This window comes from Eschrichtius robustus, chromosome 15 (assembly GCF_028021215.1).
Source record: "Eschrichtius robustus isolate mEscRob2 chromosome 15, mEscRob2.pri, whole genome shotgun sequence".
Lineage (NCBI taxonomy): Eukaryota > Metazoa > Chordata > Mammalia > Artiodactyla > Eschrichtiidae > Eschrichtius > Eschrichtius robustus.
In genome coordinates, this window is record NC_090838.1 from 15,688,050 (window position 1) to 15,714,886 (window position 26,837).

At 54.0% G+C, this 26,837-nt stretch overlaps 1 protein-coding gene across 2 annotated transcripts in view; it reads right to left on the bottom strand.

Moving 5' to 3' along the window:
• Nucleotides 1-23,980, bottom strand: part of HS1BP3 (HCLS1 binding protein 3) — a 35,841-nt gene extending 11,861 nt beyond the window's left edge. For both annotated transcript variants that reach the window (XM_068564738.1, XM_068564739.1), the window contains exons 1-4: nt 23,882-23,980; nt 18,978-19,143; nt 10,399-10,606; nt 7,966-8,194 (exon numbers count right to left, since the gene is read on the bottom strand). In XM_068564738.1, the coding sequence (XP_068420839.1) occupies nt 7,966-8,194; nt 10,399-10,606; nt 18,978-19,143; nt 23,882-23,913 (635 nt within the window). In that variant the 5' untranslated portion in view covers nt 23,914-23,980. The remainder of the gene's footprint in view (nt 1-7,965; nt 8,195-10,398; nt 10,607-18,977; nt 19,144-23,881) is intronic.
• Nucleotides 23,981-26,837: the final 2,857 nt, after the last annotated feature.

The window sequence follows — 26,837 nt, forward strand, 5'->3', positions numbered from 1 at the left end:
GTACACACGCGTGTGCACGCACAGATGCCAGCTTTCCTGCTGTGTGTGCCTGATAGAAGACAGATGTCCGGGCCAGGCCACATTGTGCAGGCGGGCGGGGAGCGCGCATGAGTGAGAGGCAGCAGGTGCCACAGCTGACAGCTCTGATAGGCCAAGGAGCGGCCCTGCTCCACGGGGCTCAGGCGACTCTGGTGACAGGGATTGACACGAGAACATCCTCCCCTCCGGCCACCCAGGGGGCTTGTGTCAGTGTTCCCGGATGCACCTGCCCCTGTGACAGGTCCCCGATGGGGACCAAGGGCCCAGGTCCTGAGTGCACTTGAGTTGCAGACGCATCTCCTAGACTAACCAGAAGACGGTGGATCCTTCTGAAGCCAAGACTCACAGACAACATGACTGTTACCTTCAAAGCCAGTGTGATACTAAACCAGACACGGAAATCAACTCTTTTCCAAGCATGTAACGTTCCTGCTTCAAAATAAAGCACTTTTCATTTTTTAATCTTAAATTCACTTTTTTATTTTCCATCAGTGAAAATTCTCAAGAGTGCCAATAAATGAACTTGTGACATTCATTCCAGGACAATGTGATTTGCAGCAGCACTAGGCAACGGGCTTCCACCGCGACCCGATCACAAGAGCCACGCAAATCACGGAGGAGAGGCATTCACCCTGTGGGCCCACAACAGCCTCGCTGGGCCAGGGGATTCAGGGAAGCACGGGAGGAAGGATGAGCAGGGTTGGGAAAGCTGTGCTCCCGGCAGAGAGAAGAGCCCTGTGAAAACGCTGAGGTGGGAAGGGCTTGGTATGTTCAAGTGCCCAACAACTGGACGGCAGGTGCATGGAGGGAGGAGGGGGAGGGTCTGAGGGGACCCTGGCCCCACATCCCGCAGGGCCAGGGATGGGGGGATTCTGACCGGTCTCAGGGAGGACCCCCTGGAGGGGGATGCAGGAGAACCTGTGGACAACCCCAGACCAGTCATTTCACTCTCTGAGTGTCTCCTTATCTGTTCAGTGGGAATAAGGAATGATCTGGAAGCTGCAAAGTGGAGCCCGTATGCTGCTGAGGTGGGCAAAGCAGAGGCCTGTGATCACAGGTGCTGCTTGAGGATGTCTAGCTCACATTGTGTTTCGACCCAACTGACTTCGTTCTGGGCTGTAAACAGTAAACTGGCCAGTCCAGGTAGCTGCCTCGGATGCCCATCATTTGCTGCTTTCCCAGAGTCACACTCTTGACGGCCCCAGCCTGACTCTCCAGGCCGCTGAGCCCCCCACCCACCCACCCCGAGGGACCAGGACCTCAGGGACCTCTCTCTCTTCTCAGCTTGTGGGGGATGACATTTCTCCTTCTCTGCACAGGGGCGGCCAAACGCTGCCCCTCACCTACCACGGCAGCAGCACCAAGAAACCAGGGCGGCCCGGCTGAAGGGGCTCTGCCACCCGTGGCTTGAAAGCAAAGCTCCCAACCCTGATCACACCCACAGCGGCCCCGACAGACTGTATGAACAAACAGGCAACCGCCAGGCCAGATATAAACAGAACCCACAACCTGCAGCCACCGGCCCAGGAAGCCGCACCGCAGTCTCTGCAGCTATGGCCCCAGTGGCCAGGCCTTGATCGGTAACTGCCAGCTTCCCTAGTCTTTACCCTGCTTCCCACTTATTAGGCCCAGCGACAGAGGCAAACATGCTCCCCCAACCAAACACACAGGCTGCAGGCCGCCCCGCTTCTGGTTAGGCCTCTGGCTTTCGCATGCCAATAGTCTCCAGTCAGGCAGACCCGAGCCTTCCCCTTTTGCCACCAGAAATCTTTCCCGCTCCCCGCCTGCCTGTGAGTCTCTGCCCAAACGCTGGTGATGGTGGCTGAGCCCCCCTGCTACGGCCTGCTCTGAATAAGTGGCCTTTGCGTGTTCTCATCTGGGTGGTCTTCGTTTATTCCAATACCCCCAACGATACTCCAAACGCTGACATGACCAGTGGACGCTGGCGGTCCTTGCAGTGGGAAACACCCGTCCCCTACATCACCCGCCATGGAGAGCAAATGGACCGCGGCTGTGAAGTGGGCACCCGGCACAGGTGGGGTCTCGGTCTGGGGGTGATGGGGTAAGTCCTGGGCCAGTAGTCAAGAGGACGCAGCTCCTGCTTGGACCACGCCCCAGACTGTGTGATCTTGGAAAGGCTCCTCAATTATAACCAGAAAGACGCTGGAGGTGAGGTAAAGGCCTTTGTGTGCACAACACATGATGCTGATATTTGCATGACAACAGGAAATGGAAAAGCTGCCTTTTCCATTTCAATTGTGTACTTTAAACACCCAAAGGCTTTTTCAGAGCAAAGTAAACCTGAAATAGTGATAGTATCATACAAAGGAAATTTCCTGTACTTCATCCCATTTTACCCTTACAATCACTGGGCCTGGACTTTAATGTACAAAGAGAGAAACTGTGGCTTTTGAGAAGTTCAGCAACCCACCCAGGGCCCACCAGCTGCTAAGTGGCAGAGCTGGGACTTGAACCTGGGACAGTCAGCCGCTAAACCTGCTCTGGGGTGACCACACATCTTAGGTTTTCCTGCTGTTCCATCCAGTGGCTTTCAAACCACGCTCAGGCGCCCTGACCTTCTGCAAAGCTGCCCAGGGCTGCCACAGAGGTGGGCTGAGGCTGAGGGGCAGAGATCCAGTCCCCACTCCTGCCCCAACCGGGCCAATTTTACTTCTGTCTGTTTTATACATCAGGGTCCTGTATGAGATTTCTCCAGAACCAAAGCGTCTTGCTACTCAATTAGAAAAGTGGAAGGCACTGTTCCATGTGTTCGTCCCCGACAGTTCTATTCACTCAGGACAGACTCTGGGCACTGCCGTGGATGGGGAAACCCATGCCTGTGGGGGGCTGCTGTGGTCACCCCCAACGGCAGCGGATGCTGCAATCACCGTGACAGCTCTAGGGTGAGACGAGGGGGCCCACCGTGCCCCTTGCATGCTCCTTGTTTGGACCCAGGACGGGCCGAGGCTAAGTGCTGTGCGTGGAGGTACAGCGCGAGGCCGCCAGCCCTGGCTCACAGCCCCAAGAGCGATCAGGAAGAACGGCCCTCCAGCAGGAGACGAGAGAGGGAGACCCGAGAGACAGTGGTGGGCCGGGGGCTGAGAGTAACAGGAAAGGCCCCCCTGAGCCCGCCTACTGGAACCCCTGCGAGCGGCAGAGCCTGGCGGCTGGTGGACCTGCTCCCTGCGTCACTGCCCTCCTGCTTCTCCAAGACTTCTGTGGAGCTCGATTTTGGGGGCTCCTCAAACATGAATTTGCCTGTGGAGCGCGCCAAGAGCTCGTTAAAACACAGGTTCCTGGGCCCCACCCAGGTTCGAGGGGGCCTGAGGTAGAATCTGCATTTCTAACCAGCTCCAGGTGGTGCAGAATTCCCAGCCGGGCTCTGCTATCCTAGGCGGGGGCTGGAACACTAAAGGGGCCCTGAGCCCAAGAGGGACAGCCGGGATACTTAGCAAGAGGCGTCCGAGGAGAAGCAGCTCCTGGGGCCCCTCGCGAGGTGGGGTGAGGCCAGGCTGTCCCCGCAGAGCTCCTGTTCCTGGGGGTCGCCTCGCTTCTCTATCTTGGAAATGGTGGTGAGGCGATGGCTGACCTTATTGTGGTAATCATTTCACACTACGTAGGTGTATCGCATCATCACATTGTGCACCTTAACCTTACACAGTGTCACACGTCAATTTTATCTCAATAAAGCTGGGGGGAAAATAAGTAAATCTTGGGTTAGTAGATCTGGGGGAAACTGGCAGCGTGCCGGAAGTCTTCAGAACCACAGAATCATCCCAGAGTAGCAGTTACATCCAAATAGAGGAAGCAAGATATTTTTATACTAAAATACATACGGTTATTTTATGAAAGATAAAGCAAAATTTGTATAAATATTTATGACAAAACACATGATTCACGTTCCAAAGAAACGTCCAGCTCCACCACTTGAGGCCACGGCACAGGACCCTGGGTGCTGGCTCCCCCTCCTTTGAGCAGACAGCAGGAAGCCCAGTCTTACAGGAAAGCGTGTTCATGCAGGAATGAGCCTGTCCCTTGGGAAGCTGAGGGTCCTCATGGACCTGGGGCCTGGAGGTTGGGGAGCTCCCTGGACACTGGGGGAAGAGGAGGGGGCAGCGGGCCTTGTGGATGGGCAGGGTTTGGAAAAGCAGGCAGGACTTCCCAACACAGGGGAATTAAGTCCTTCAAGACCCCTTCACTGGAGAGGCACAACCAAGACCCCCAGCAGAAGCTTTCAGGACCTTGCTCTGGGTCAGGTAACTGGGGGGAAAGCTCAATAGAATAAACACTCCGTACATGAACAAGTTCTTTCATTGCCTGTAATAGCAAAAACCTATGGAAAACACCACAGTGTCCCCCAGCAGGGGCCTGGGAATGCCATTTACAGCACACCAGCCTGAGGCACTAGCACCAAGTTAAGAATGTACAAGTCTATCTACTGATCTGGAAAGACCCAGTACGTAAGCTGAAAAAAAGCAAATTATGGAGTGGCGCACATAACACGGTTCCAGTTTGGTAATAAAACATGAATATCCAAAAGTGTATACCTTTCATGATGAAAGGGCTTTTAACGGTGTTTTCAATATTTCTATACTAATCATACATTATTTGAGTTGCAATTTAAAATGTTCCTCGCAGAGTATTTCCAGCAGAAGGCAGAACTATTATGGGAGAACTTCACCTTTCTCAGGACTGTGAAGTCTCTAAAATAGAAAGTTAAACATGAAAACTGTGTTCCACATGGAAACCGATCGTGAGGACATTAAGTGAAAACGCAGAGTGTAGAAAGCCATGTGTACTATGTCTGCGGTTACATGGACCGGGCCGGGACAGGGACACACAAAAATCCCGAAAAGAGGAGCGTGGCAGCGTGGGATTGGGAGGCGGTGAGGGCTTTGTCTATCTTGAGGTACTTTCTAAGGGTGCAGCAGTGCGTCCTTCCCTAATCAAAACCAGGTTTTACAGACAAAGGAAAGCCAGGCTTTGTGCCGTGGCCCCCACCCGCCCAGCAACCCCAAAGTGGAGAAACAGCGCCCCGGCGCGGCCACGGCAGGAAGGGCCAGCGCCTGCCGCCTGGAAACGTGGCCGCTTGGGGAGGGCCGGCATCCGGCCCAGATGGGCGCTCGGGAGGTGGGGGGCTGGGAGAGCAAGGGTGCCGCAGCCGCAGCCGCAGCCGCAGAGGAACTGAGGGCACAGGATGAAGAAATATGTGCACCAAGCATAAGTCTCCTGCAAAGAACAGAATGTTCCTCACCAGAGGGTCGGGTCGGCAGCCTTGTACAAAGAAATCAAAAGGCCCACCTGGGTGTCCCAGGAGAGGCCAAGGGGACACCCTCGCTTCAAGGCAGGGCCCTGCCACACACAAGGCACTGGCCAGGTCCCCGCGCAACTTTGTCCTCAATTTTCCCATCTCTGAAGGGGAGATAATCCTAGGGCCCTGCCTGCCTCCCAATCTGCTGGGAGACTGGAATCCAGGGACAGGGCAGGGAGGTGACACCAAGTCCTGACTCTGCCATTTGGGGCTGGATGAATCTGGATGAGCTACTTGACTCCAAAACTCAGCTTCCTCACACACAGAACGAGCCCGATGCCAGAACCCGCTTCCTAGGGCACCATTTCCCAAACCAGACCCACAGTGGATCCGGAAAGCAATTTGGTTGAGTCATGACCTTTAAAAAAAAAAAAAAGAAATAGAATAGAAAATATCTCTTCATGTAAATGCTAATCAGTTCCTGGCATTTAATAAACTCTCAAAAACTGTTAGTTGTTATTATTCCCAGTGGCGACAACAGCACTGACTATTGTCACATTGGTATTAAAAGAAAGACTGGCAGGAGGTCAAAAGCCTCCGGGATCCCTTTTAGGTGCTCAGCTCTCCTCGGATTCAGAAAGGAGGCCCCCGAGTGCAGAGCTGGGGATGGCGCTGGGGCACAGGGGGTCCCCAGACAGCCAGCACCTCACCCAACCATCTGCTACTGGAGTAAGCAGGGAATTAAAAGCGGCCCTTGCCAACCCCAAAGAGCGTTTTCCTACCCAAAAAAGGAGCTGCTTTGCTAAGCACGTCCTTTAGCCAAAGGCTGGCACAAACCACGCAAGCCCATAGCAGTCTGGCAGCAAGTAACATGTAGTTACTCAGAACAACAGAGAGGCTGAGTTCAAACAAATACAGCCCAACAAGGCCCTCGGGTCGCACAAGGCTGATGAGGAGCCGCTATTACGAACTTCTCCCGACATAACCTCGCTGTCACTCCTACAGGCCGCTGACCCCCTCCTAGGACAAGGCCAATGGGGGTGGGAGGTGCTGGAAGGGCCTGACACCTGGCACCAAGGAGCTGCAGGACCTCCGGCTCCGGCCCCCGTCTCCCCGAGTGCCTGGGATCTTTCCCGAGTCTGACTCCTCGTCCCCTCCAGGCTGGTCTCACGGCGACCCTGCAACCACATGTCCTCACGTGCCCACCCTCACACACCCTGCTAGGAGAGGAAGGCCTGCGGGTGGTGGGCAGTGCTTTCTGGACTGTATTTTTCATACTGTTTAAGTTGAACTTGTCCCTGCCTGATTTCTCTTTGGCTCTAATTTCTTTCTGGAACAGGACCTGCGAGACAGGCAGAGAGAATGTCACTCTGGGTCTGTGGTCTGTCCACCTCTGCAGAGGTCGTGGGGCAGAAAGATGGGGCCGTGACGTCTAACTCACTTAATTTTCATGAGAGCCGCAAAAGATGGGTGCTATCGTTATCCTGCTTTCCTTGCAGAAAACTGAAGGAAAGGGGTAAATTGCCGGGATTCTGGTCCAGGGAGTCTGGCTCCGCAGTCCAGGACAGGACCCTGAGCTCAGTTTGAATCCCAATCCCATTATCCACCAAGCCGTCTGACCTCGGGCAAGGCACCTGGCCTCTGCAGACGTCAGTTTCTTTAATCTGTCAAATGGCCTAGTAACAGCTGTTTGCGGGCCAGGCTGTCAACGAGACACAGTAGACAAAGTGCAAAGTACAATGCCGGGCGCGTATTAGGTGCTCAAAATCAACAGTTCCCACCTTGTTTCTTGCTCATCTGGGCCAAGAACTGAGGGTCCCGGGAGGCGGGCTGAGTCTGTCGGGCTCCCCCTCATCTCCTTCTGGTCGGGAGGTCCTGCCCAACGCCTCAGCCTGTGCCCATCGGAGGGGCCTGGGGAGCAGATGTCTGGCTCTCCGGTCTCATCTAGCCTGCAGCCCCTCCCCCCAGCTCAGGGTGCTCCCCCAGTGGGGGCTCAGGAGCAGCTCACTGATTGGCTAAAGGCAGGCAGAGGGACAGGAAAGGAGAAGGAACAGGAAGGTGACAGAATCAGGACACCAAGGGGCCATCAAGACCACAGCTAGTTGCCTCTTCTTCTCCAGTGTACGTGTGTGTGCACGTGTGTGTGCAAGTGTGCGTGCATGTGTATGTGCAAGTGTGTGCGTGTAAAGGGCACACGGTCTACCCTGGGGCTCACTCTACCTCCTTCCATCAGCAGCTTATGGGTCACCAGTCACCCCAGCCTTACAACCACCCTGGGGAGGCAGGGCCAAGGTACACAGCCCTGTCCCCAGGGCAGCGGGACACGGCCCAGGGAGCTCCAGTCACGTATCACAAGTCACAGGCTGTCAGCGACGAGCTGGACTGAGGACCCAGGCCTCCTGGGCTGCTGAACTGTCAGGGGTGGGGGCAGCCCTGCCTGGTCTCAGTGCAGAACTGGGGGGCGGGGGGCCACCCTGTGAGCAGGGAGGGGCAGGAGATACCTGGGCTGAGCCCCAAAGACCCAGGTGATGTTGGGACGAGCAGACAGCCAGTTCCCTGAGTACCAGGCCCCTAGGGGCAATAACCCAGGGATACCGGTTTTCTCAGACTCCCAGGAGGGAGAGAGGAACCTGGAGAAAGCCAGACGGGGGCCCCACCCAGAAGGGGAGACGTACCGCATGATGCCCAGAGGGTCCAGGGCCTCCTCCTCCTCCTCCTCCTCCTCCTCTGAGGACTTCCCTGCATCCTGGCCCTTCTGGTCCAGCGTGGGGAGACCCTCACCCTCCACTCGGTCCTGCTGCTGGAAGAAGTCGAAAGCATCCCTGTCGTCCCCTGCTTGGCTGTCTGTGTCCAGGACAGAGAAATCTCTGCTGCTGAGATCCGCAGCCCCGGGGGATCTGGTACCTGTGGAGGGAGACAGAGAGGGCGCCTGACACCCACCGCCGGGGGACGCGAGGAGGCACTTCCCGGCACGCAAGCTCCTGTGCCAGCACCCGAGGCTGGGGGCTTCCTGCAGCATCCTGGGACCAGGATGGTGGGTCTGGATGGGGGTGGCAAAGCCTGGGGTGGAGCAGTTACAAGCGGGAGCCTCAGAAGACAGAGGGAGCAGTTCCTGAAGCTCTGCAGCCCAGGGCCTGTTGGGACGACAGACTACAGTCCATGGGCTGATGGCAGAAGCCAGCCAGTGTATGTGGGTTCCCACAGAACAGTTCCAGAAACGTTTTGCAGTTGTGGAGCCCATCGGGGAGCTCTGCCAACCACAGATGGAGACCTGCTCCGAGGGTCCGGGTGATGAGACTAGGAACTCAGTGACTGCGCAGTGAGCGCATGGAAGATTCGAGAACCAACTGTGATGGCTTCACTACAAACTGGCTTACATAAGCACTTCTCAAAGCATGGTCCATAGGCGGGTGTCCACAACAAGGTAACTACAGAAAGGGGGAGCAAGCATCCAGAAACTTCCACAGTACCTTGGAATGCTGTTTGTGACAGATTGGGAATAAAAAAGTTAGTCCTTCCCCACAATGGTTAGAGAAGCATGGGTTTAGGCTACTTGTTTATCTCTATCTAAATAGTTTACTGAATGGTATATTTTTGAAAGCAGTTACTTAAAAAGTATATGACCCTGTGGGTAAAGAAGCCACCTATATGCCACAGAGTGCCTGGCACATAGGATGTAATATGTATACTGACATAGTATGTAGAACTAAGTGATAATGATTACGTTGCATTATATTATGCTTTGTTATTTTATTTAGGACAAATGTAAAAATCCCATTCAAAATCTCATGAACCTTCAATTTCATGGAATAAGCATCATGTAATAAAAATTTTTACAGGTACGGATTCATTTAAATATTGCAAAAATCCCACGTGAGAGATCCTATCTGTACCTCCATTTTACAGATAAGGAAACTGAGGCATGGAGAGGCTAGGAAAGTCAGACCATCCTATCCTGCTTCCCCATAACAGAGAGGGCCAGGAGATAGGGAGTTTCTTCCAGCTACGGATAGGCTGCAGCCCCCTTCCTACAGTCAACGCAGACCCAGAGAGAGGCAAAGGGCGGAGGGCTGTGACCTCAGTAGACAGGAGGGCCGGAGAGACCCCAGCCCGAAGACCCTTGTGGGGGGCGTGGGAAAGGAGAGAAGAAAACCGGTGCTGCAGTCTTACCCAGGCTCGGCTTTCCGTGCATTCAGCTGTTCCGCTTTTATTTCCCCACCTTGTTTTTTTTTTTTTAATTGGTTTATTAACTGTTAATTTTCTTTAGAAAAATTCCCATCTGTCTTGGGAAGCTAGGAGATTCACGGTACTCGGGAAACGAGTTAAATGGGGTGAGTGCCCCGCCCGCCCGGATGGGAGCCCTCCCCAGGCTCCCCCTGCCCCGGGGGGGTTGGTGCAGGACGGGGACGCGCCTGGAGCGTTCTGAGTCCAGTAGGTGTGAGTGGGGGTGAGCCGTTAGCCATCGCTTCTACAGCGCCTCCTGCGCGGCGAGCTCTGCTCCGGGCACTCCGCGTGTGTTAGCACACGTGGTTCTCACAAGCACCTGTTAGCCGGGCTACTCCCATCCGACAGACAGGACTAGCGGGAAGACAGGGGGCCGTGGGACCTGGACTGCGAGGGCTCGAGGTTCCCATCACCGGGTGGGAGGGCTGCCGGGAGCCACGCCCAAAACCTCTCGGTGAGGGGCACCGGCTGAGTGAGGTGTCCCCAGGGGCCGGGGCACCGGCCTGGCTGTGGGAGCACAGCCTTCTCCGGACTTTGCAGGCCCCCAGGCCTGGCTGGTGGGAGGCGGAGGCGTGTGTACAGGTGGGGGGAGCTCTGGAGGGGGCTGGCCAGGAGGGGAGTGGGTGGGGTCAGACTACGGAGAAGGGCCCTGGGTGAGTCCCATCCAGCACCCAGATGGTCAGTCCTCCAGGGCTGGGTCCCAGGCCTCTTCCACCCACCACCCTGGCCCAAGCACGGCAGTAAGGCCCATGGGCCTCCACAGCCTGGCTGAAGCTTCTGGGCTGCAGGGGGTACTGTGGACTCCCCTCCCGCCAAGCCAGGGCAGGGAGGCCTAGTTCTGGGCCAGCGGAGACCTCAGGAATTTGGGACAGAGCCTCCCGTACCTAAGAATTCTAGCAGCTCAGGGCTGCCTGCCAACTCAGCATCCTTCGAGACACAGCGCAGGATCTCATCGAACATGGCTCTCCTCTCCCGGATGTCACACTCCCCCACAAAGAGCACCTTCCTGGGGAGGGGGGGAAGGCTGGCCGCTGGATAACGACTGCTGAGTTTCTGGTAAAACTCCTCAATATCACTGTACTTTCTGGAGACCTGGAATGAGAGGAGCGCGTGGTTTCCTGAGTGAGGAGGGAAAGGAGAGAGGCTGCTCCTCCCGCCCCAACAGAGGTCCCAAGGGTGCCGGGCCCTTCGGAGAGTCCTCCCCTAGGACCAGCCCCAGGAAGCTGTGCCTCCCTCCGGACCCTCCGCCCAGCTCCCTGCCTCAGGCTCCACTTCCTAAGCCTCCTGGTCAACGCTGGGTGCTAATCCTGAAAGTCCTAGTGGCCCAAAGGAAAGATGCCATCGTGGTGGGTTCCAGGCACCATCACAGGTCTGGGTAGAGACACTTGATACAGAGGCCTGGCCTGCAGGTGACCGTGACTTATACCTCCATTCTGGGCCTTCAGTGCGTTAGCAGGGTGACCTCACGGTCTGGCCCCTGTTCGGTCATCTTCCTGCAACAATGGGACAGCGTTTTGCAGGGTCACTGTCCCGTGAACTAGCGGCTGCCTCTGACAAGGCCACACCTTACAGTGCTCAGCTGGTGGAGAACCAGACACTGCAAAGCTGGTTTCTGGCCCCGGTGCCAGCCAGGAGCCCACTGCACACCGGGACCTTGGGGAAGCAGGCCAGGGGGTCTGCTGGAAGGTGGTCCTCGGCCGTCAGAGTCATCCTGGGGTACCTGGCTTCCTGCAGAGCTGAGGGCTGACGGCTACCGCCTCTCGATCTTTCCCCAGAACTCCCGCCGCAGCTTAGGGCTCGTCCACTCACTATCAAGCTCTTGCTGTGCGTTTACTCTGTATGAGCACACTCAGTGTGGTCTCTGCCCCCGAGGCTCCAGGTCTCCAGTTAAGGGAGCAGCGGTAGCACAGCGGGCCGTTGCCATCACCGTGGTCTGTAGGAGCCAACGCAGGCGCTCAGAGAAGAGCCACTCACCCCACGCCACGCCCCACCGACAGCCCAGCGTCCTCCCTTGTCTTAGACTCCTCTGTGCGCTCCCCACGTGTTTGGCCAGTCTCCCCAACTCCTCCGTGGGAGCATCGATTATGAAGACAGATATTCCCACTTCTCCCAAGCCAGGGCCATGAACACAGCACACCACTGAAGCACTGGTGTAGCTGACGGGCTGTGAGGCGTCTGGATGCATTCAGACAAGGGACACCTGGCAGCCCCATCGCACAGCTCTGCTGGAGCACGCAGCCCCGGCTAACCTGAATCATCCTCAGGGCCCCCAGCCCGTGAGGGTTCCAGATGCTGGCAGGTGGCTGGGGCACTGGGGGACTTCAGGAACCCCCCCCTGGGGAGTTATCTGGGACAGGGGACTGTGGCCTGCAGTTGTCAACACAGAGCCTGGCCCGGGAGCTTTCCTGCGAACAGCTCTCAAGGAAAGGTAAGAGCATCCTTTCACAAAAGTGACGCAGGCTCCAACTCCTAGTGGTCCCGAGAACCCGAGACTCCACCAGGTGGGGGCGGAGCGCCCTCTGCTGGCCTGACTGCTCCATGCAGGCCTGGCCACCAGACCCACCAGGACCCGGCTTCTGGGAGCTGTGGGTCTCCAGGGCACTGACAGCGTAGGCAGCCGGGGAGCTTTAAGTCTTGGGTGCCACCCCACGCAGGGCCCACATTCACCAGTGTTCCAAAGCACGGGCTTCTACTCCTTTTGAGGAGTGGAACGCAAAATGCTCATTAGTTTTTTAAAGCTAAATCGTGAAACTTCAAAGAAAGTTCAGGTGTGGGGTTACACCCCTAGATCTCATAGGGAGTCAACACGTTCTTTGCCCTCGCAGGTGGTTCAAAATGTTTGGGAAGAACCTCCACGCACAGGCACCTGTGCACACAGCTACCCGCAGGGCAAGGGGGTCACTGGTCAGGAGAAAGAGGCACTTATGTGACACATGGAGGTATCAAAGAAGTCCTCACACACCCTCGCTCATAAGGCCAGCCAGCACCTAATCAAGGGCCCCCGAGTGCTGCCTCTCTGTCTCACCCACGGACTTGGGTCTCAGATATTTTCCTCTTCTCTCCTGTCCCTGAAAAACATGGGTGCGTTGAGCTCCATCTGGGTCAAGTCAGATTACCAGGAGCTGCAAATCACCCAGTAGAACAAAGCAGACCCAGAGCCATCACCTGCCATTACATTACACCTTGGTTCTCAACAAGAGTCTGTCCAAGAAGCAAACAAAAAACATCACACTCTTTTAGACACTTTCCAGGATGTGCTGAATGTCTCTTAATGAAAGAACTGTGCCATAAACTTTTATCCCTTAGAAGCTGGTGTCTCCAAACTGGAAAAGGATATTTGTCATGCAATAAATATAAAGAATATACAAAGAATTCCTATACATAGTAAGAAAAAGACAGCCAATGGTTCAAAAGGAATTCCACAGAAGAAACAATGTTTCACAAACATTTGAAAAGATATTATTCAACCACATTAGTAATCAAGGAAATGCAGGCTAACACCTATCAATACAAGATTCACAAAATCAAAATGTCAGACAATACCAAGTATAAGTGAGCATATGAAACAGGGGCATTACACTATCTGCTGGCTGGTAGTGACCTCTGGAAAACAGTCTGCCTTGTTTGATGAAGTTAAAAGTGTGCATAGCCATATGGATCTTTTGCCTAAAACATTATGTTTTTTCTTAATCTTACTAAAAATATCTTTTTTTCTTTCTGAATTCTCTCTTCCTTTAACTACAACATTGACTTGTTCATTTCAATTTTTAAATCCATCCTTCTTATTCTCTTCTGATAATGGGATTTGACTTTCTCTTTTTTAATGGGGATTTATTACCTCATCCAGCTGATCTTAAACATTTTAGCATCAAGATCCCATTAAAAATTTATTGAGGACCCCAAAGAACTTCTGTTTACGTGAGCTGTAGTTATTGCTATTTCCCACATTAGAAATTATAACAGAAATTTTAAAAAAATAAATAAAGAATCTGGTGTCTCTTCTGATAGGTCACCAGGGCTGGGTAACTCACTCTTTGCCTTTCTGTCTTGGCTGCCAGGAGACTCAGAACAAACCAGCCCCTTGCTCTGCTCTGAACCGCAGGACCCTTGTTCATTTTAACTTTCTCTCACAATCCTGTGGCCTGTCTCTCCTGGGCACATCTCCAGACCTTTTTACAAGAAGCCAAAGGTAAAGACTAAACGAGTGAGTTTGTGATCTTGCCCCTTCCTGAAATTCTCAAGCCCCTGAGCCCCCTCTCTTCCCTCGGCCTCGGCTCCTTCTCCCTGACTGTCCCGAAGTGCTAGCGTCCCCAGGCTTTCCTCCTCGGCCCGAACCTCCACGCCCACATCCACCCTCTGGGCAACTTCATCTGCTCCCAGCCTTTCAGCATCACCTGCAAGCGGATGCCTCCCAAAGCAGCCTCTTGGGCCTGACCCCGCCCCGAGTTCCAGCCTCATGTATCCATCAGGCAAACACTTCACACTGGAAATGCCCTCCTTCCACCTGCCCCTCCGCCGGAGCCCTTTATTTCAGTGGGTAGAAAAAAGTCAGTCAGTTAATTATGTGCATGTCACCTTGGAAATACTTTCAACTCTCTCCCTCCCTCCTGTACCACCCACCGCTGGCCTGCTCCCAGCCCCCCACCTGGGGCATTACTCTACCAGCCTCCTCACCGGGCTCCCTGTCCTCTGCCCTGTTCCTTCCAATCCAACTCCACTCTCCACCAGACAGGCAGTGAGAGACAACAGGACCATGTCATTCCACTGCTTAAAGCTCCTGCCTGACTGCCAGACAGGTCGGGCTCCCTGCACGCCCTCCATGACCTGGATCCTGCCCGTCATCGCCCTCCTCTTCTCCCACTTCATCCGGGACGATACTCAGCTGCTCACAGCTCCCCACACGATACCCTGTTTCTAGCCTCTGTGCCTTTGCTTAGGCTGTGCCTTCTGCCTGGGGCACCCTTCTCTCCTTCCGCTGTTCTTAGCTCCATCTGCTTTTTAAATTTTTTTTTTTTCTATTGCAGTAACACTGATTTATAACATTATACAAGTTTCATGTGTACAACATTACATTTCTACTTCTGTATATGCTATGGTGTGCTTACCTCCAAAGGTTTAGTTTCTATCCATCACCATACAGTTGACCCCCTCTACCCATTTCACCCTCCCCTCTGCCCCTTCCCCTCTGGTAACCGCTACTCTGTTCCCTGTATCTACCTGGCTTTGTTTGGTTTGTTCACATTTTGTTTTTTATTTTTTATATTCCACACATGAGTGAAATCATACGGTATTTGTCTTTCTCTGCCTGACTTAATAGGATACCCTCAAGGTCCATCTGTGTTGCTGCAAATGGCAAGATTTCATCTTTTTATGGCTGAGTGGTATTCCATTGTATGTAAGGACCACAACTTCTTTATCCGTTCATCCACTGATGGGCACTTAGGTTGTTTCCATGTCTTGGCTATTGTAAACAGTGCTGCCATGAACACAGGACTGCATATATCTTTTCAAATTAGTGTTTTTGTATTCTTTGGATAAATACCCAGAAGTGAAATTGCTGGATGATATGGCAGTTCTATTTTTATTTATTTATTTGTTTTTTAGCCACGCCATGCGGCTCGTGGGATCTTAGTTCCCCAACCAGGGATTGAACCCGGGCCCTTGGCAGTGAAAGCGTGGAGTCCTAACCACTGGACCGCCAGGGAATTCCCTATTTTTAATTTTTTAAGGACTCTCCATACTATTTTCCATAGTGGCTGCACCAATTTACATTCCCACTAACAGTGTAGGATGGTTCCCTTTTCTCCACACCCTCATCAACATTTGTCATTTCTTACCTTTTTGATAATAGCCATGCTAACAGGAGCGAAGCGAAAGCTAACTCTGGCATTTCCCTAATAATTAGTGATGTTGAGCATCTTTTCATGTGCCTGTTGGCCACCTGTATGTCTTCTTTGTAAAAATGTCTATTCAGCTCCTCTGCCCATTTTTAACTTGGATTGTTTGGTTTTTTGTTGTTGAATTCTATGAGTCCTTTACATATTTTGGATACTATTAAAATGCGCAATATCGGATATATGAGTTTTATCTTCTCCCATTCGGAAGCTTGTTTTTTTGCTTTGTTGATGGCTCCCTTTGCTGTGAAGAAGCTTTTTAGTTTGGTGTAGTCCCATTTGATTATTTTTGCTTTTTGTTTTCCGTGCCTGAGGAGACACATATAGAAAGATATTGCTAAGACTGGTGTCAAAGCTAATCCTGCCTATGTTTTCTTCTGAGAGTTTATGGTTTGGGTCTTACATTCAAGTCTTTAATTCATTTTGAGTTGATTTTTATGTATGGTGTGAGATAGTGGTCTAGTCTCATTTTTTGCATGTGGCTGTTCAGTTTACCCAAAACCATTTATTGAAGAGACTATCCTTTCTTCATTGTATGTTCTCTGCTCCTTTTGTCATAAATTAATTGTCCATTTGTATGGATTTATTTCTGGGCTCTCAATTCTGTTCCGTTGATCTATGTATTTGTTTTTCTGTCAACACCATGGTGTTTTGATTACTACAGCTTTGTAATACAGTTTGAAATCAGGGAGAGTGATACCTCCAGCTTTGTTCTTTTTTCCCAAGAAAAAAGATTTCTTTGACTATTCAGGGTCTTTTGTGGTTCCATATAAATTTTAGATTTTTTGGTTCTCTTTCTGTGAAAAATGTCCTTGGGATTTTGATGAGAGATTGCATTGAATCTGTTGATTGCTTTAGGTAATATGGACATTTTAACAATGTTAAGTTTTCCAATCCGTGAGCATGGAATATCTTTCCATTTGTTTGTGTCTTCTTCAATTTCTTTCAATAATGTCTTATAGTTTTCAGTGTCCTTGGTTAAATTTATTCCTGGGCATTTGTTGTTACTGTGGTGGCTGTAAATGGGATTGTTTTCTTAACTCTCTTTCTGCTCGCTCATTGTCAGCACACAGAAACACAACTGACTTTTTTTTAAAATAAATTTATTTATCTATTTATTTTTGGCTGCGTTGGGTCTTCACTGCTGCACGTGGGCTTTCTCTAGTTGGGGCGAGCGGGGGCTACTCTTTGTTGTGGTGCGTGGGCTTCTCACTGCAGTGGCTTCTCTTGTTGCAGAGCATGGGCTCTAGGTGCGTGGGCTTTAGTAGTTGTGGCACGCGGGCTCAGTAGTTGTGGAACGCGGGCTCAGTAGTTGTGGCTCACGGGCTCAGTAGTTGTGGCTCGCGGGCTCTAAAGCACAGGCTCAGTAGTTGTGGCTCACGGGCTTAGTTGCTCCGCGGCATGTGGGATCTTCCTGGACCAGGGCTTGAACCTGTGTCCCCTGCATTGGCAGGCGGATTCTTAACCACTGCACCACCAGGGAAGTCCACAACAGATTTTTGTGTGGTGATTTTGTGCCCTGCAACTTTACTGTATTCATTTATTATTTCTAATAGTTTTTGGTGGCCTCTTTAGGGTTTTCTATATATAAAATCATGTCATTCACAAACAGTGAAATCTTTACTTTTTTCTTTCCCAATTTGCATGCCTTTTATTTCTTTTTCTTCCCTAACTGCTGTGGCTAGGACTTCCAATACTATGTTGAATAAGAGTGGAGAGTGAGTGGAGCCTGGTGGGCTGGAGGGAGGAAGGGAAAAGAAGGGGCAGAAAAAAAAAAAAAAAGAGTGGCGAGAGTGAGAATTCTTGTCTTATTCTTGACCCTACAGGGATAGCTGTAGGTTTGTCATATATGGCCTTTATTAATGCTGAGGTACATTCCTTCTATACTCATTTTATTGAAAGTTTTTACAAATGGGTATTGAATCTATCTCTATCTCTCTCTCCTGCTTCTGGGACACCCATTATCCTAATGTTGCCCTTCCTAAAGGACTTCGATAATTCTCATAGAATTTTCTCTCTCTTTTTTTTTTTTTGGATCTTAATTCTCTCTCCTCTTCTCACTGTGTCATTTCTAGATTTCTATCTTTGAACTGGCTAATTCTCTCTTCCATATGGTCTGCTCTATTTCCAATCCTTTCTGATGCACTCTTCATCTTGCTTACTGAGTTCTTCAGATCTAGAATTTCTGTTTGGTTCTTTTTTAGAGTTCCAGTCTCTTTGGTAAAGTATTTCTTCTGTTCATTAATTTCATCCCTGACGTTCACTGAACCGCCTTTCTGAGTTTTCTTATAGTCCGCTGAGCTTCTTCTTGACAGTTATTTCGAATTCTCTCTCAGATTGCACTGTTCTGTGACTTTAAATCTGGTTTCCGGAGAATCACCATTTTATCTTTGTGATACAGTGTTACTGTGGTTCTTCATGGTGCTGGATGAGTTGCTCCTCTGCTGGTACATCTGAAGCAGTAAACACCTTTCTTTTTTAGGTAAAGCTTTTTTTAAAACTTGATTCCAACTATTCAACAGGTCAGAGGCTTTTCTTTTCTTTTCCTTTCCATTAGGTGGCGCTACAGCACAAGTTTTTGGTTTCTCTTACCTGAACTGCCTCTGGTTATATTAGAGGATTGGCACTTTCCAGCCTCCACTGCCCTTGTCAGAGGTGCTGCCTGGTGCCCGCATTGTCACCGCTTGTGCCTCCATGGTTGCTGCTGTCACTGTTGTCGCTGCCTGGGTCAGCGGGGTGGTGGGCACTTCTGCTGCGTCCAGTATCTCGAGTCACAGGCTCTGCTTCCACTGGACGGGGTGGAGCTGGGGTCTCGGGCACCTCTGCCGTGTCTGGGGTTGTCAGGTTTAGGGATGCCGCCACTGTGGGTCGGGGAGAGGGGGCCAGACTTGTGGGCAGCTCTACGACTGGAGGGACGGTGTTGCAGGCCCTGCTGCCCAGTCCCCTGTGGCTGCAGGCGCGGCTGAGGCCCGGAGGCTGGCGTTGTGTGTGCCGCCTCCCTGATGCGGCTGGGTTCCCTGGGGCCGCGGGCTCGGCCTCGGGGGCTGGGGATCTGGGACTGCACACACCACCTCCACTGTTCCCTCAGTTCCGCCTCCGTTGTATGTTCCAGTCCGCCCACCTCTAGATGGACAGATGTGCGAGACTGTTTGGGATGTTTCACTGGCTGCAGACTGAAGGGGAGTGGCAAAGGGAGTGTCTCATCCGCCGTAATGCTGATGTCTCCACCTGCTCTTCAAAACACAGCTCAGCCCTGACCTCTTCCGAGACATCTTCCAGAACCTTTTCCCTAGGATGGGTTAGGTGCCCCTTCTCTACGCTCCCACAGTCCTTCCCTCCCCTTGGGCTCCTGTCTCTTTACAGGTCTGTCTCCCCACAGACTGCAAGCATCTGGTTCACCGGTGTCCTTACCGCCAAAACGCTCTGGCACTGTCAGGCCGAGTGAGTGTTGGCTAGAGCACTGCTCGCACCCCGATGCTACTTGCACCCTGGCAGCAGGTGTGTCTGCCCAGCTGGACCCCCGGACCCTGGGCACCCTCGGGAGCATCCTGGCAGAGCCCCCAGCTCACCAAGAACTGGACGACATCCTCAGGCCTGTGCTTGGCCGACTTGAATGCAGCCAGCCGGGTTACCACCAGGATCTGGTACTCCACATGCCCTGACATCATCTTGCCCCGTACCTCCTGGTGCTGGGGCACGGTCAGGTCCAGGCCTGTGTGGACATTCTGAACTCGCCTGCCAAAGGGAAAGAAGGCAAAAGAAGCTCAGGTTCAAGTCAGCAGGCTTCCTGAGTGAAATGCAGGCCAGACCTCAGATGGCCCAGCAGGCTGGGTGCAAGGCTGCTCCACTGGCCACTCTCTGTGGTCCTGGCTCCCCACCCCGCTGCAGGCCAGCCCCTCATAAAGCCTGGCTTCCCAGGCCCCAAGCTTGGGCCCTGCCTTTGGGTCACCCAGGAACAATAGGCTGTCCCCAGCAGGAAAACAGGTGACAGCAGAGAAGATGGGGTTCACGGAAAATCGCAAACAGCTAGGTGTCTGACAAAAACCCAGCACAAGAGCTCCTGCGGGATCTGTGGGGATGGCATTCCAGGGGTTCTGTTCAGACCACGGGAAGTGCCTGGCTTTGGGCACACAATACAGGAATGAAACCCCACCAGGAATCCGGAGAGAGAAATGCTTCTCTTCAGCTAACCAGAGAGCAGCAGAGCTGCTACAGAACCTGCCCAGCTGGGGGGAGATGGAAAGGGCACTGGATACCAGGCCATCATTTGCCCTGGGGCCTCTGCAAGGCACTGATAAGGCCTGCTGTATGAGGCTTTGAGAGGATACTCAGCAAAACATTACAGCTCTTGGAGGATTTTTAAATGCTATACAAACGTAATGAATCACACGATGAGCAAAGAAGTTATGAAATGTTTCCTCCGAGGTGAGAAAAAAGGTTAAATGTATTCCTCATTCTATGTAAGGGTATAATGGAGACCCATGCACACAAACATACATCACACAAGCACCTACGACAGGATATGCCCCACATACTGTTATGAGGGTCGAGACCGAGACCTACTATGTGCCGGTGGGACTTTCAGAAGATAGGAAAGGGGAGGGCCCGAGGGGTGGGGCTACTGGCGCTAAGACTGTGTCTGGGGCGAGGCCCTTTCCCTCTCTGCAACTACATCCCAATCCATCAGATGACACCCTACCCCCAGCACTACACTCCTCCCCTTTCCACACCAAGCACGTGACACTGTCACCATGATGCCGTTTGTCACCAACTGGGAGGACAGCCCACCACGTAGCCACATACTACTAAGCATTCAAACCCCTACACACACAAACATTTTCACAGGGTGTAAGGCATGCGAAAATGAGCATCAGTCACTTAGAAAGGCCCGGGCGAACCTGCCTTCAGGCAGGTGTTGAATGAACCCAACGTATGTGCGAGACGGAAAAACACCAATCAGCCCTCTTTTCCTTTTGCCAGTAACCAAATGAGCGTTCCTGGCCTTGCACCAGGTACAGACCCGGCTGCTCCTGGCGCTGCGCCGGTGTTACTGTTAGGAGCGCAGGAGAGCAGAGGGGACTGAAGTCGAGAGGCGGGCGTGAAGCAGCCGTGCTACCGGGCTCTGTTCTAAGCACCTGCCTGTCTAAGACACTCCCGCCGCCCTCAGCCCTACCGAGGGTCACTACCACTCAGACCCACTTAAAGTCAGAGAAACAGACACAGAGGGGAGTCACCTGTCCCTGGGCTCAGCGGGTCAGAGGTGGAGGCAGGGTTCACTCCAGGCCGCCACCCCCTCCCCGCTGACTGGCACCTCCTATCAGCCCAGCTTGCTCCTCCAGGACCTGCCTCCGGGACCCCTCCCCCTTGCTACTGTCCCCTCCCCCACCGTCCTGTCGCGCCTGCCCCGCGGCTGGGATCACGCCCTGGGCCTCAGCTCCCCTGCCCTCGCCCCTAAACCCTCCCGTTCTCCGCGTCCCTTGCGCCTGTGTCCGGCAGCTGCACGTCACTGGGATAAGTGCACAGACGTGCTGACTGGTCCCACCTGCAGTTCACGGCCACAACCTGCAAGCTCCAGCGTGGGGCCTGGCAACCCCGCCTCGGTCTCGGTCTCGACCTGGGGCTTTGAGAGCCTGGGGTTCTCAAAGTGCGGCCCCTGCAGCATCCGCGTCGCCTGGGCACTGGGGAGAGTGGCAGACCCAGGGTGCTGAGTCAGTCTTCGTGTTAGCAAGTCTTCCGGGGGACTGCCACGCACCTGAGCCTAACCCACTCTCTCTCCCACTCCCCTAGGCCCCCAAGGAAACTTTTCCCGTAAGGGGCCAGACAGTAAATATTTTAGGCTCTGCAGGCCGTAGGGTCCCCATTGCAACTACTCAGCTCAGCCGTTGTAGAGCGAAAGCAGCTAAGGACAGTACATAAACTTTACTACAAAAGGAAGTGGTGGGCAGGATTTGGCGCATGGGTGTCGTCTGCCCACCTACGCCCCAGACCAAACTTCTCAAACGGTAAGGTGCCTCCAAGTTGCCTGGAGAGCTTGTCAATACGCAGCAGGTCGGGGGCAGGGCCTGAGAATCTGCATTTCTAACAGCTGTCATGTGATGCTGATACTACTCCACGTGGTTCAGCCCTAAGGTCAATCCTCCCTCTCCTCTTACTCCAGTGGCACCTGACCCTCCCTCTCTGCTCCTTGAAACCCTGCCTCCGTTGCTCCCGGGACCCCCACTCTCTCTCCGTTCTCCACCCTCCCTGGCCACTCCTGCTCAGCCTGCCTGGATGGTCCTCCACTCCTCTTTCGGCTCTGGGCTCTCCCCTCAAGGCCGCACTCTTTCCCCCAGCTGCCTGCCCGACATCGCCACTTGGCTGTCAACAAGCTTCTTCGTGAACGTGTCCAGACACGCGGTGATTCCCACCTTCCTAAACCTGCTCCATCCATAGTCTCCCGACCCGGTCCACCGCAACCTCCCTCTTTCAGGAACTCAGGGCAAGTCTTGCAGTCAGTCCTGACTCCTCTTTCTTGTTCTCGCGGCCCACATCTAATCATCAGCAAACCCTGAAAGCTGTACCGTCAAAATACAGCCAGAACCCAGACATTTCGCAACCCCTCTGCCAGCATCAGCTCTCACGTGGATCACTGCCCTTGCTGTCTCCTTGCTGCACCCCGCTCACCTACCTTCTGTCAACACAGCGGCCACGTGACCTTTGTGAAATCCACGCCAGGTCCCACCTCGCCCAGAGCCCCACCTCAGCCTGGGAGGCCTGTCCTGACTGTCCCCGGCCTCCAAGCCCCCAGCTCTGCACCACATCACCTAACGCTCTCCGCGGCTCACGGCACTCCAGCCACCCTGGCCTCCTCGCTGGTGCCCAAGCACCCCTCTGCCCCAGGACATTGGCTCCTGCTGTCCCCTCCGCCTGGTACACTCTTTCTCAAGATTTCTCTTGCATTTGCCAGGAGTCTGCCCAACTGCCACTCTCCATCAGAAAGACACTCCTGGGCCACACCATATAAAACAGCATTCACTCCTCCTAGCACCCTATTTCCCTACCACTTTATTTTCCTTCACACCACTTATCATCCCTGACACACCATATATCTACCTATTGTCCGTCTGCCCCACGAAAGCTCACGAGAGGGACTTTGTGTTGTTCACTGCTGTATCCTAGAACCACTCTCCTGGCCTTCACCGCCAGCATCCGCATCTGTTAAGGAGCCCTGCCCAGGTGGGGCAGTGAGGGAAGCCACCCAGCCCCTTCCCAGGCTCCCGGCACCAAGGTCACACCCCCACTGGTCTGCTGCTGGCCCTGCTCACACCTGCCAACCTCAAAGCTCCTTTCTGCAGAAAAGGACACTGAGGCTCAGGGAGAGGAGGTGATGCAGGTGGCCCTGGGGAAACCTCTTCTGCCAGCGAGGACACGACCAGCAACCATGCAGAGGAGACCGAGCAGGTTCTGATATCAGGGTTCACTTAAAGAATCCTACATACTTTTCTAGGCCTGAAGCCACAGGGATGTTCAGATTACTGCTGGAAAAATAACATTCATTTATGTAAGAGACTGATGTCTTAGCCCAAGATGCTGGGTAGGGGGAACAAGGGTGGAGTGGATTAAAATACTTGCAGTGAGTCACTTGACAGATGTTAGAAAGGGGGAAAGAGTAAAACCATGACCATCCCAGCCTTTCCAGGATCCGTCTTGCACGGGGTCCCCCAGGCCTGGGTCAGGGTGGGCCCACCCTGCAGCCTCTGCCTCCAGGGACCCTCCGCAGGCCTTTGCGGTAACTGCACTTTTCCTGAGCTACCTGTTTGAGCAGCTGCCCCCTCTTCTCTCCCCTTCACCTGATTAACCTCCACTCCTCCCGCAGCAGGGGGGCCTCAGGCACCCCCTCCCAGAAGCCGGGGTTACCTCCGGCCCTGTGTTCCCATGGCAACCTGAACCCACTACCCCCCATGCAGCATCTGTCCCCCGAGGGTCTGCGTTCATCCCCGTTTACCCCGCAGGGCCGAGCCTTGCCTGATTCACCCCGTCCCCAGTGCCATGCCCGGGGCCTGGCGCACGGTGAGCGCGGACAGGATGCATAACTAGATCTTCGAAAAGAAAGGAAGACAGGTGGAGGTGACAGGTGAAGGGGGGAGGAGAGCCCTCCCTTTGCCTGCTGGCCGGGACCAGCCAGTCCAGGCCTTCCACTGGGTTTTGGGTGAGTTCGTTACCCTCTAGGGACCTCAGTTTCCCCATCTGTAAAACGGGGGGGGGGGGGAGGCGGGGGGAGGGGGACTCGCCGCCGCCCGCCTCTCCCGCTGGGCGGTGGAGGGGCCGAGCCCAGGTCAACGGCCAGAGCGCTGGGGACGCCGGGTGGCGGGCGGGATCGTCCGGACCAGCCGCCTCCGCCGGCTCCTCCGCCCCGGGAGCATCGGGCCGCGGCTCCCGGGCACCTGACTCCATGTTGCCCGAGACGCGGCGCCGGGCGCGGGGTCTGGCTCACCTGGAGGTGACGAGCACCGCCGGGGACTGCATGACGGCGAAGCTCCGGGCGGGGCGCGCGGTCACGAGACCCGCGGGCGCCGGCGTCGCCGCGTCCCGGGCCCTGGCCCGCCGCCTAGTGGCCACCGCGCTCGGCCGCAGGCGGAGCCTTTCTGGAACTCTGGGCGGAGACTCAGGGCTGAGCGTCCTGCGCGGGCTCGTCGCTGCTGGAGTCCCCGGCCGAGCCGAGCGCGTCCCCCGCGCCCGAGTGCCCTGAACCATCCAGAGGTTTGGGTCTGATGTCCCAGCGTTAGTAGTGACAGCGCCCGTTTCACTCTTAGGAGTGCCCAGAGTGTCCCGGATCAGACACTCCTGAAATTATTTGGTTCTCCTAACTTGGGGGGAACGCCGGCGAAACAACGCAGCGGTGCTCACGGCCCCAGGGTTGTTCGGAGAGAAGTTAGGAGAGTCCAGAAAACAAGATAAATCAGACCCCTCTGTAGAGCGACGGGTGGTGATCCAAAGAAACCAAATGATCCAGGTGATCCAAATCAGCCTGACCCCTGAGGCCTTCCAGTGGCTTTCTGTAAAAACAGCCTACAGGGCCTTCCCAACAAAAGCTTCTGAGAACTCTGTGTCTTTCTTCTCGCTCACTAAGGAAATGTTGTTGTGACGCTTGTTAAAACAGTAAGGAGGACTTTATTCAAGACTATGGCAACAGGGGTCAAGACTGACCCAACGGGGAGAGAGTTCAGGCTCAACCCTGAACACAGCAGACAGTGGGGTTGATAGCCACGGAGCAGGGAGGGGCCCACAAGGGTAGGGGGATTCTTGCTGAAAGCAGGCCAAGGGCTTAGACATCCAAGGCGGGGGATGAGGACCTTGATCAGAGACCAAGGGTGATCAGATATCAAGGGTGGGGATCCTCTCTAAACTGACTGAGCAGGATTCTTGCTAAGACTGGGCTGGGCAGGCCAAAGACTGGGCAGGGGCCAAGGTCAAAGGGCCCAGCTGAGAAGAGAGCTCAGAGGAGCCTAAAGTTTGGTCAAGGAGAGGGTCTTTGTGGCCCGAAGTTTCCCTCCCAGAGAGCTGCAAAAGCTCTCTCCCCCTCTGTGTGTGCAGACCCGTCTCTCCACGCACCCACTCCTCCTTTCCTCGCCTCCTAACGACACCCGCTCCCCATGCTGCTCCCTGGCAAGAGGAGGTGGGCTTCTGCTTGACGGAATTTTCCCAAAAAACCAGCCCCCTGCCCCAGCTGCACCGCCCTGGAACTCTGGTCAACCAATGTCCCATCCCTTTGCAATTATACCTGTAAGACACTTAGCCCCGGTCCTGGCCCATAGTGACATTTAATCAGTGCAAATGTTTGTGTTGCTCTAATGTTTAGCGACTGAAAAGGTCTCTCTGCTTCTGCTACAAGTCAGACTCCATCACAAAACTACTCTCCTCGCTCCCTCGTGGCCTTTCCATTCATTCATTCATTCATTCAATTGTTCGTTCATTCATTAACGTTATGTACTGAGCTGGGCCCGTGTTCTGGGCCCTGTGGAGGCTCTGCAGCCATTTCGTGGCTAGGGCGCTGCAGCTCTGCGCTCCCACGGTGCGCCCACGGACCTGCTCCCTCAGCTTCCCCTTTCCTACCCTCTCTTCAGGGTCTTCGGGGAGCCACTGCCTGGGAGGTGACGGGGCCCCTGGCCTGCCTCTGATGGCTGCCTTTGGGTCCACAGCTGGGGCCAGAGCAGTGAGGTCAAGGGGCCAGTTTCCCTCAGAGAAGGCTTAGGGGTAGAGGTGCGCCGGACATAATAGACCCTCTCATCAGAGATTCAACTGTCCATGGGGTGAGAAACGGAGGTTGTGTCACCTGCCACAGTGGCCCAGAAAGAGAAAAGCTCAGTCTAGAAACAGGGCCAGGAGAAAAGTGCAAATCGCCACCGGTATTCTGTGCTCTGTCCATGAGAGCCCCACTGACAGAGAACAGCAGAAGCTGGGCTTAGCGGCGTCAGATGCGCGATGGGGTAACGTGCACCGTGTTTCCTACAGGAGGGACAGCACAGTGTCCCTGTGGACCTCGGCTTCCCACCCACCACCCCACCAGCATCGTTATTATCTGTATTGGAGTCAGATTTTCGTGAAGAAATCCTACAGTGAAAAGTTTTGAAAAATGAATCACTTTCCCCACTTTATCTCTTAATAAATATATATGTTCATCTGCTTGAATGGCTTGTTTCAAATTTGTTTGTAGACAAGATGAGCAATAATGAACAGAAGGATGAGTGAGTGAAAGGGCTGCAGGAGCACCCCGTCTGCCGTCTGCTCTGCCTGCCCGCCTGCCCGTCTGTCTGTCTGCAGGGCAGAGTTTGAGGTAGCAGACGGCCCCCATGTCTAGTTTAAATTGACATGCCCCACTTCAGAGAAGGCAGAAAGGGTGTGAGCCTCGGCACCCCAGGGGTCTGGCGCAGCGCAGCCCTTGGGAAGGTCCAGCCAGTCAAGCGGTCACCACCGCACAGACACTTGTGGGCCATAAACCATGTGCTGGGCGCTGAGAGTACAGTGAACAAGGCGCAGTCACTGCCCTCAGCGAGCTTCTTTGCCCTTATACTTGGGGTGGGGTAGGGGTCAGAGAGGACACTCTGAAGGAGCCAAAGTCCAAGGTTAACCTGAAGAGATAAGAAGGAATAAGATGGAGTGGAAGGAATATCATCTATGAAGTCCTGGAGACAAGAAGAAACAATTCAGGGAACAAGTTGGGGAGGGAGCTCAAGGGGGAGGACAGGCATAGAGAGCCATGTGCGCCAGGCTGAGGGCTTCACGCTGACCCTGAGGCCAACTCGAGGCCACCGCGGGACTGCAAACATCGGAGTGGCCCGACCAGCTCTGCTGCCGACATCGGTTTGGAACATGTGATGCTGGAGGTGGGAAGGGGAGCAGAACTGCAGAACAATCCAGACTGGGGACAATGGTGGCACAAGTTAGGGTGA